Source organism: Halyomorpha halys, unplaced genomic scaffold (genome assembly GCF_000696795.3).
Source record: "Halyomorpha halys isolate HHAL.00 unplaced genomic scaffold, Hhal_1.1 Scaffold305.1, whole genome shotgun sequence".
NCBI classification, from domain to species: domain Eukaryota; kingdom Metazoa; phylum Arthropoda; class Insecta; order Hemiptera; family Pentatomidae; genus Halyomorpha; species Halyomorpha halys.
This window is the reverse complement of record NW_027105918.1, coordinates 762,834-774,131: the sequence shown is the minus strand read 5'-3', so window position 1 is coordinate 774,131 and position 11,298 is coordinate 762,834. Positions and strand designations below refer to the sequence as shown.

The window sequence follows — 11,298 nt, the reverse complement described above, 5'->3', positions numbered from 1 at the left end:
TTTTTATTTTAGTATGTATGAGATCATTCATCAATATTACCTATTGCCCACAACTGTGTGGCAGATTGTAATATCTATCAATAAATAAATCTATCTTATTCTCAAAAAACAAATCACTCTAACTAACACATAAATACAATAAATACTCTAATTTTGTAATTTTTCATGTTCCTCATTGCTCATTGCTCACTGCTCCTCCAGTTCTTGTCTTCTAGGAGAGTGAATGCAGGGTGGGAACTGCAATATTGCCCCAATAAAATTCATCAGTTATATGACATTATTTTATATGTAATATATTTCGAAATAAATATCACCATCTCATAAAAATAATTATTTTATTCAGTAAATTAAAGTCAAAATAATAAATAAAGCAGTAACAAATATTTTTTCTTTAACTGAACCATAACTTTTCGAAAACTGCCATCCTCTAAGTACTACCTCACAGTGCATGGACCTGCTGAGCCTTCTCTCTTAAGATGAGCCTTCCGATCTTCTGCTAAGACTTACGCTGTGTCAAGAGCAGCGAGCAGTCATAGAGGAGGCTCAGAGCTGTATTTCAAGATTACATTGATATAAACATAAAAGCATCAACTTCGGTATTAAGGTATCTAATAGTATAAAATATAAATATGTAAGCCTTCAGAAATGTTTTAAATTTTGGTGAAATAAATTATACTTTCGGAAATCATTTATCAATTGTGAATTGTTGTAACTGTTATTGTTAATATCTTAGATTTTATTCCGCTTCAAGTAGTGTTTCTCAAAAGCTAGATTTTAATTATATAATCATTAATTTTTCAATGTGATTAGTATATTCTTTTTTAATATATTTCCATAATCCATAATGCGAGATTCTATAGACTATTTCTGAACATAATATATTTTTGAAATATTAAATAATTTTTTTTAAAAATTTATTTATTATTGTTTACAACTGTATAAAATTACATACAACTAGCAAATTTGCAATTAGATATAAAATGACATGATACAAACATGTGGAGTCTTGGCCGAAAGATGAAAAAAAAAACATTTTTAACTTAATGTTGCTTCAACAAATGGGTGGATTCATTTGTTGAAGCAACATTAAGTTAAAAATGTTTTTTTTTTCATCTTTCGGCCAAGACTCGCAATGGAATCCTATATTGCCTAACCATGGTTGGGGGTCAAAGTTCTTCATTTTGTGGGACCGCCACTCAATGAAAAAAGTCAACGTCCCTGGCTGGATTCGAACCGGCACCGCCAATAGAAATCAAATTGGTAAGACTGGGTCTTACCACTGAGCTATGGGCGGCCCAATTAAAATGTTATAATTTTTATTAGTTTAGTAAATTTGTGAAATCGATTGCTTTTGACCATAAGGCATTTGTTTACTACAAGAAAACGTGTGATTGTAAACAAAAGCGGTGCTATCTTTTGATGGAAAAGGAGAAGCAATCGCCGATTGTTAACAATAACGGCATTGTAATTGCAATTTTCGTTTTCACCACAGCTTCGCGCTAAGAACATTATTGACTTTTGGGCAAGCCACTTCACTCACACAGGGGCCCCTATTCTGCGTGATTCCAAAACTCTCAGCTGTCATCTGGTGAGACTATATATAAACATTTGCTCAAGGCATATTGAAGACACTTTTCCTTTATTTTTGTTTTATTATAAAATTAGTTTGTGTTTGTTAATTATTAAGTCGTTTTATTCCTTTTTATTAATGAATAAAATTAATTTGTTATAATTATTTCATATGCATATATTTTCGTTCTGTTTAATTCATGCAATTTCTTCGTTAAATATAGAATTCAAATATATTTCTGTAATCATTCCAACCCAAAAATAATTTTCCCAGCGCATATTATACCTGGCAAGAGGAAGGTCTTTCATTGAGGCTCTCAGTTCAGGTAACACCATTGATAAAACTTCAATAACATTGCTAGAGAAGAAGATCTCGGGGCCATCTTTTCAGGCGCCTAGAGGGATGATCTCAGATTGAAAGAGAGGCCAGGTTAGAAAACCAGTGGGTTTGAGTGGTTGAGAAGTTTATCATGGAAGTATTGGTATCTGGTTCTGATATCGGCAACACATGAGACATTGAGGTCCTGATTTCTGACAAAGTAAGGAGCATTAAGGATTTGGGACTGTAAGGATTGAATACGAGAGGAATTCGATGGTTTAGTAAATGATTAATTTAATAAATAAGCCCTTACGTGATAATTTACTCATTAATGAGTTTTAACATCGACCTTTCCTACCACCGCATTTTTACAGTTTTTTTCTGTTTAAGCTCTTTCTTGTCCAGAATCAAAACATAAATATTATAAATTAGTGGATCAGAAAATATTCAAGTTTTGGAAATGTATATTATATTATTATCCCACCCTGCCCTAGTATTCGTTCTTGCTAGCGAATACCTTTAGAACTCAGGTCATAATATAACAATTAAAGTATAAGGAAACAGGTCTACCATGCTCTCTCATAATATTATCCTTTCTAATGTATATATAATTGTGAATATAAAATATGTAACAAATAATTTACTTTATAATTAAGAATCCCTACATGCCACCTCATATATAATAGCATAGTAAATTGGTGAACACGATAACGTTGGAAAGGAACTCCAATGATTAATTATAGATATTCATATCTAGCATACCATGGCGAGGGGGTCCAGATGGTGTCTGGTGTATGAATTAAATATAGCGCATACTTTTTCACTCGGTTCCCATCAGGAACCGATAGAGATACATAATACAAATATATAATATAAATACATTAATGTATGAATAAATTTCAATATAATACTGGTACGGGGAACCCCTAGTCGGATTTAGAAGCCCCGTAAACGGCATAATGTAGAGCACCTCTCCTATTGACAAAGGACCTACAGGTGTCAGGACTAATTGTACACAATACCTCGACGCTATCATCATTGAAAATTTCTTCAGAGGTTTCTGTCCACAGAATATATGTCATTAAACAATACCAAACTAAACAGACTCAACTATATAATAATTTTATTATTCACAATTATTTTCATCACAAAGATTCATCTATACAAAATAAAAAACAGTCTAATGTTTTGAAGGAGTGGGCCCATTTACCCAGTCAACTATTGCACGATTAGACCAAATATAATCGCCTTTCGGTGAAGTTGTATTCGGCGGTAAAAGAGCTGCATATGTAGGAACATCGGCACCTAAAACAAAAAGCAATTTTAAGTAATTGAACATAATGTGCCATGAATCGAATACATAACTTGTAATCAAGTATACCGATAAGTCATATAGGTGCCACATAGATCGACTATATCACTGATCAAATCAGGAATGAAATTATTTCTATTTTAAAGCAAACCGTAAAGTACAAGGCGAATTTCTTTATTTAAAAATAAATTTTTGATCTAATCTTTTTTTTAAATAAAATATATCAGACATTTTTTTCCTAATCTGTTTCTTTTTGTCTGCATTTTTCCATCTTTAGCTTCTTACAAAATGCTTTGGACAGTATGATAACTAACAGCCATTCACAAATTTGCCTCGATTAACAACACCTGTTTAACAACCTGCATGCGTAAACAGTTTTCCTAACTTTTGGTGGTAAGGAAGAAAAATATAGATTAGTTTACTGAAATATTTTGTAGGCATTTGAGTAGGTACCTTCCTCAATGGTGAGTGGTCCCTTGTGATTTGTCAAGTCGGTATCAACGTAGCCTGGATGGACGTGGTTAATAACGATATCTTCTCGGGGGTCCTTCAAGAACTCCTGGTGCTGGATCCTTGTTAATGCACTAACTGCAACTTTGGATACAGCGTATGCAAAACCCGGCCAGCCGGCATCGGTGTGCGTTCCAGCTTTTGCCTGGCTGTAAAATAAGAATAAAAAATATGAATGAATAAGCTCTTCTTGAAAATATTATCAACTTCGAATTTAATGTCTATATATTCTAATAGATAAAGTATGAAATAATATGAAACTACCTTAGCTTTTTAAAAAACAATAGATGTAAAAACTGGACAGTAAACTAACACAATAACATTCTACTACAAATAATTAAAATGAGGTTGAACATTCTGCCTATTAATCCATTACTAAAAATTCTAAAACTCATAAACAAAGAAATAAATTCTGCAATTGCCAACATTATTTTATTTAAAATTAATAAAACATATTATCTTATAGCTTTAACCATAACTTTTATTTTTATTTTCGTTATATTTTTCCTACCAAACATTATTTTTAAAAAACATCTCTACATTTGATTTCCCTGCCTTGATCCTTTAGAAATAAAGGTGACCCAGGGGTATGCAGTTTCAGTGAAATGCGAGTTAACAAAACCTATTATTATTAAGATATATAAATCTTCAAAATATTATCATATACTATGTTGTTATATCTTGAGCCTATTTTGAAAGGCTCATGGGTCCCATACTGACCATTGCTAGAACTCCAAGAAGCCAGCTCTATTTATAGCTATATCTAGCTATTTTACTTTTACCCAAATAAGCCTCGAAGAGCCAGGAGTTCAGTACATTCTAAGAAAGTAATGTTTCTAGAACAAGGGTTGTACCCGGAGGTGATTTGTTCATGTTTGCGCTCAACCACCAGTATAATAGTATTATAAAGCCATGAGAAATGTTATAAAGCCAAAAAAAATGGTTAACATTGTTTACAAATTCTAATATCTACCGGTTCTACCGGGTTCTCGAAGAAGGGAAGATGAGATAAATATAAAAAAAGAAGGATAAGGACGAAATCCCCATTACAAGTGGTGCACTAAAATTAAAGAGCTATATAACCTTAGTTTCAAGCATACGCCTAATTATGCTATATCACTTATTACATTATACACTGTTTTTTTCTTATTTATGGTTATAATATTAAAAATTAAATACGAAACATTAAATAAATATGATCTATGATATACATACGAAATAAACTCCTTCATGAGACTGATCAGTTCCGTTGTAGTTAGATTAGGGTTACTTAATTTACTTCTTAAATGTTCACCCGGCAGTATTGTTAAAATTCCAACGGAACTCGTCAAATTGACTACACGAGCATGAGGTCGAAGGAGCGGAAACAGAGCATTGCAGACATCGATCATAGCGAAGAAATTCACTCTCAAAGTTACTTCAGCTTGCTCCCCAAACGGTTCAGGAGCACCACTCTACAAATAGATTGATAATAAATAACAACAACTCATTTTCAATAATTTAAATAAATATAATAAAATTCTTACCCCGAAGACAATGCCAACATTATTTACCAAAACATCAATTCCACCATGAGTGTTTTTGATGAATTCGGCGAAGTCGGCGATACTTTTAGGATCATCAACGTCCAATTGGTGGAATTCTGGCTTCAGACCCAACTAACATAAATCATAAAATTAAAACAATTTCTTTTAAAGATAAAGATACCATAAATAGATCAAATAATAGAAATCCTACTTTATTCAATTCTTCTACGGCCTTTTTACCCCTTGCCACATCTCTCGCTGTCAAATATACAACACCGTCGAACTATTTACAAAGATTCCTTACAATCCCAAAACCGATCCCTTTATTGGAGCCAGTTACCTGCAATTATGAAATTCTGTAATTAAATTTTTATTACAGTGTTAATTGCTAAAAAAAATAGAAACAAAACATACAATAGCAACTCTGGGTTGTGCCATGTTTTGATAGATACTACTCGACAAAAACAAGGACACCGACTGATGGAGTGTATCTTGGCGAGCTTATCTTATATAAAGATGTTTTGCAAATAGACTGATAATTGCTTTTTACGATTTACCCAACATGTGTTCATGCCGACGGATGATTATATTGAACTATGTTGTGACCAACCAGTAGTTCGGCATAGCAAAAAATCGAGTTTTTTTTATACAAAAATATAAATTTGGACAAAATTTCTTGTGCAAAATTCATATTTGTATATGTATATACGGGAGAATACAAATCGCGCTGGCTTTAGTGTGCTGAGCTTTTTAAGGCTGCGATACCTTTATTCTTAAATGATGGTCACTACTGAAAATATTTTTTAAAATATAGGATATAAAAATTTTAGAAACTATGTTTTAAAAAATTCTAAATTTAATTTTCACTTTTCTTTTAAAAATTCCACTTTCTTTTCTTTCTTTTTTTAAAAATTTTATACTTAATAACTCATGATTATTGAAAATTTATGCGTAAACGGTGTAGAATATCAACCTAACCTAAAGACCTAAAATCGTTGGAAAAATAAATTTCATGTAAAAATTCGTCATCATAATTGAAAATGCGACAATGGTTATAACTACTCCGTCATGAAAAACACTGGAATATTCCAGGCCAGCCGATTTTATTTCAAGTTTCATAAAGGATTTCACGAAAAATTGAATTATTATATGTACCTAGTAGCTATTATATATATATTTATTTATTTTTAGGTTTGTTATAATGATTTTGAAACATTTTGTTGTTAACTGGTGTAATAAATGATTAATTTAATAAATAAATCTTTACGTAATAATTCACGTGATTATTCAGTTTTAAACATGAACATTCTTGCCACCACAGTTTTCAGTTATTTACACAGATTCTTATTTTCCATAATAAAAAAATTCCTGACTTATCTAGGTTTTCAGCCCTAGACTACCCTGAACCGGGTTGTTGAGAGCGTAGAGGGTGGCGTGGGCCTGGCTGGGGGCGGCCCAGGTGCCCACCATGTCGGAGCCGGCCTGGCTCTGGTCTGCCTCGGTGTAGGCCCCCGCCGGATCCTTGAACTCGAACTCGCTCACCGTGTCCTGCTGAGCTCCCGAGGACCCGGACTGCGAGGCCACGTTGGTCAGGCCCTTACCCACCTGCGAAATGTTCAGTATGAGGCCACTTTAGTAGTTAGGTAAGTTCTTATAGTACAAGAGCCCAAGAGCGAAAAAAAAGGCAGTTATCTCACCCCAATTTTTGATTACTTTAAAGAAAACTATTTATAATTACTAGTCAAAATTAATGAGTCTGCCAAGTACAGGTAGGGAGAACAAAAAATGGCGGCTGTTTCAAAGCGATAAAAAAACTAATTTTTCATTCGGAGCTCTATATCTTAAAATGTAGGAACAACATAACTGATGAATCTGCCAAGTATAGGGGATATAAAAAATTGTGGCTGTTTTAAAACATTAATTTTTCATTTGGAACTCTATATATTAAAAACTACCAACACTAAAAAATCTAAAAGAACATTATTTAAAGAATAGTAATTTTTCTGAAATATTAGCCCTAATAGAGCTATTAACGTCCAATAGTTCTCGAGATATAACCTTTTAAAAAGCAACATTTCATAAAAATGTACTGAAATATCAGTAGTTAATTTATTTTGAGAAATCTATATATCAGGAACTATGTGACGTACAGATGTCTATTAGCATTCAAATTAAAGCTAGTCTAATGTACTATAAAGTAGTAGTATATTCACATATGAATATAAATTTGGCAAATGAAAATTTGTCCGAACAACTATATATCAATTTATTTTAGCAAATATCATGAGAATTACTTACTTCTCCTACGACGATAAACGAATTAAACTACTTCATAGCTCATTAAACTAGCTTTGATTTCAGTGCTAATAGACATCTGTACGTCAAATGGTTTTTGAGCTATAAATATTTCAAAATAAATTCACTAACAACTGATCTTTCAGTACGTTCTGTACAATATTTTTATAAAATATTGCTTTTTAAAAAGCTATATCTCGATTACTGATTGAAGGTAAATAGCTCTATTTTGACTAGTAATTATACCTAGTTTTCATTAAAGTATACAAAAATTGGGGTGAGATAACTGCCTTTTTTTCTTCCCTGCTCTTGTACTATAACACCGTGCGACAGAATTTTCAAGATGGCGACTTTCGAAAAGTTATGCTTAGGTTAAAGGAAAATATTTATTAGTGCTTTTTTTTATTATTTTGATTTTAATTTAGTTTATGAAATAAATTATTTTTATGAGATGGTGATATATATTACACATAAAATAATGTTATGAATTTTATTAGCGGAGTGAAAGAAGGATCAAATATTACTGTTCCCATCCTGCCTTCGCATATCCAAGAAGACAAGAACTGGAAGAGCAGTGAGCAATGAGGAAAATGGAAAAGTAAAAGAAGGAAATGAAAAAGAAAAAAAAAAGCTAAAATTATTTATTATTAGCTGGAGTGATCACAATCCAAAAGACAACGAGACATTCATTAGGAGACTGATCAAGAGACACCTTTTGATGATTGCTTCATATTGTGCAATCAGAACTTGATTATCTTAAGTAGTTGAGCAATCGCTTCCTATTCAGAAAAAAATTTGAATAATTAAAAAAAATAAACTATGAAATAACCTTCAGGGTAGTCTAGGCCTGAAAACCTAGATAAGTCAGGATTTTTTTTATTATGGAAAATAAGAATCTGAAAACTGCGGTGGTAAGAATGTTCATGTTTAAAACTGAATAATCACGTGAATTAGTACGTAAAGATTTATTTATTAAATTAATCATTTATAACACCAGTTAACAACAAAATTTTTCAAAATCATAATGACAATCCTAAAAATAAAAAAATATATATAATAGCTACTAGGTAAATATAATAATTCAATTTTTCGTGAAATCCTTCATCAAACTTGAAATAAAATCGGCCGGACTGGAATATTCCAATGCTTTTCATGACGGAGTAGTTAAAAGCATTGCCGCATTTTCAATTACGATGAATTTTTACAGGAAATTTATTTTTCCAACGATTTAATGTCTTTAGGTTAGGTCGATATTCTACACTGTTTACGCATAAATTTTCTATAATCATGAGTATTAAGCATAACTTTAAAAAAAAAAGAAAATGAAATTTTTAAAAGAAATGTGAAAATTAAATTTAGGATTTTTATCATATTTAACATATTTTCTAAAAATTTGTTATCCTATATTTTAAAAAATATTTTCAGTAGTGACCATCATTTAAGAATGAAGGTATCGCAGCCTTAAAATAGCTCAGCACACTTATAGTCCTAGAGCCGGGACGATTTGTATTCCCCCGTATATACATATACAAATATGAATTTTGCACATGGAATTTTGTCTAAATTTATATTTTTGTATAAAAAACTGGATTGTTTGCTATGCCGAACTACTGGATGGTCGCAACATAGTTCAATATAATCATCTATCGGTATGAACACATGTTGGGTAAATCGAAAAAAGCAATTATCAGTCTATTTGCACAACATCTTTATTTAAGATAAGCTCGCCAAGATACACTCCATCAGTCGGTGTCCTTGTTTTCGTCGAGTAGTATCTATCAAAACATGGCAAAACCCAGAGTTGCTATTGTATGTTTTGTTTCTGTTTTTTTAGCACTTAACATTGTAGTAAAAATTTAATTACTGAATTTCATAATTGCAGGTAACTGGCTCCAATAAAGGGATCGGTTTTGGGATTGTAAGGAATCTTTGTAAACAATTCGACGGTGTTGTATATTTGACAGCAAGAGATGTGGAAAGGGGTAAAAAGGCCGTAGAAGAATTGAATAAAGTAGAATTTCAATTATTTGATCTATTTATGGTATCTTTACCTTTAAAAGAAATTGTTTTAAATTTATGATATATGTTAGTTGGGTCTGAAGCCAGAGTTCCACCAATTGGACGTTGATGATCCTAAAAGTATCGCCGACTTCGCCGAATTCATCAAAAACACTCATGGTGGAATTGATGTTTTGGTAAATAATGTTGGCATTGTCTTCGGGGTAAGAATTTTATTATATTTATTTAAATTATTGAAAATGAGTTGTTGTTATTTATTATCAATTTATTTGTAGAGTGGTGCTCCTGAACCGTTTGGGGAGCAAGCTGAAGTAACTTTGAGAGTGAATTTCTTCGCTATGATCGATGTCTGCAATGCTCTGTTTCCGCTCCTTCGGCCTCACGCTCGTGTAGTCAATCTGACGAGTTCCGTTGGAATTTTAACAATAGTGCCTGGTGAACATTTAAGAAGTAAATTAAGTAACCCTAATCTAACTACAACGGAACTGACCAGTCTCATGAAGGAGTTTATTTCGTATGTATATCATAGATCATATTTATTTAATGTTTCGTATTTAATTTTTAATATTGTATACATAAATAAGAAAAAAACAGTGTATAATGTAATAAGTGATATAGCATAATTAGGCGTATGCTTGACACTAAGGTTATATAGCTCTTTAATTTTAGCGCACCACTTGTAATGGGGATTTCGTCCTTATCCTTCTTTTTTATATTTATCTCATCTTCCCTTCTTCGAGAAGCCGGTAGAACCGGTAGATATTAGAATTTGTAAACAATGTTAACCATTTTTTTTGGCTTTATAACATTTCTCATGGCTTTATAATACTATTCTGGTGGTTGAGCGCAAACATGATCAAATCACCTCCGGGTACAACCCTTGTTCAAGAAACAGTACTTTCTTAGAATGTACTGAACTCCTGGCTCTTCGAGGCTTATTTGGATAAAAGTAAAATAGCTACAGGACACTACTTAAGAATAAAGTGGTAACCTGTAGATAATACCCATATGTCAGAAAAGGCGAGAAAGGGGGTTAAAACTGGGGAGTCAAGTAGTCCTTGACAGTTTGTCCTTTCAGCAGAGGCAAACTGGATTCATATGCGTGTCCTGAAAACCCTAGTAAAGTAAAAAAAAGATGCTTCTTGGAATTCTAGCAATGGTCAGTTTGGGGCCCATGAGTCTTTCAAAATAGGCTCAAGATATAACAACATAGTTTATGATAATATTTTGAAGATTTATTTATCTTAATAATAATAATAGGTTTTGTTAACTCGCATTTCACTGAAACTCCATGCCCTATACTGCATGTCCCTGGGTAACTTTTATTTATAAGGGAGCTAGGCTGGGAAATTAAACCATGCAGCTGATATTATTTCAATGGTGAAATGTAGAGGTGTTTTTTAAAAATAATGTCTGTTAGGAAAAATATATCGATAATAAAAACAAAAGTTATATTTAAAGCTATAAGATAATATGTTTTATTAATTTTAAATAAAATAATATTGGCAATTGCAGAATTTATTTCTTTGTTACGATTTTTAGAATTTTCAGTAATGGATTAATAGACAGAATGTTCAATCTCATTTTAATTATTCTTAGTAGAGAATTATTGTGTTTGTTTACTGTCCAGTTTTTACATTTATTGTTTTTTAAAAAAGCTAGGGTAGTTTTATATTATTTCATACTTTATCTATTAAAATATATAGGTATTAAATTCAAAGTTGCTAATTTTTTCAAAAAGAACTTAT

The 11,298-nt window shown here is 31.8% G+C and overlaps 2 protein-coding genes across 3 annotated transcripts in view; one reads left to right on the top strand and one right to left on the bottom strand.

Moving 5' to 3' along the window:
• The window catches only part of LOC106681027 (carbonyl reductase [NADPH] 3), a 27,165-nt gene that overhangs the window by 6,990 nt on the left and 8,877 nt on the right, over positions 1-11,298 (bottom strand). The window contains exon 1 of one of the 2 annotated variants that reach the window (XM_014421130.1): positions 5,651-5,714. The exons of the other annotated variant lie outside the window; for it this stretch is intronic. Coding sequence (XP_014276616.1) covers positions 5,651-5,674 — 24 coding nt within the window. The 5' untranslated portion in view covers positions 5,675-5,714. Of the gene's footprint in view, positions 1-5,650; positions 5,715-11,298 lie in introns of those variants that run through there. 2 annotated transcript variants of the gene reach the window in all.
• LOC106681030 (carbonyl reductase [NADPH] 3) overlaps positions 9,260-11,298 on the top strand; it is a 3,061-nt gene continuing 1,022 nt past the window's right edge. The window contains exons 1-4 of the mRNA XM_014421132.2: positions 9,260-9,340; positions 9,414-9,542; positions 9,622-9,753; positions 9,826-10,064. Of these exons, the coding sequence (XP_014276618.1) occupies positions 9,317-9,340; positions 9,414-9,542; positions 9,622-9,753; positions 9,826-10,064 (524 nt within the window). The 5' untranslated portion in view covers positions 9,260-9,316. The remainder of the gene's footprint in view (positions 9,341-9,413; positions 9,543-9,621; positions 9,754-9,825; positions 10,065-11,298) is intronic.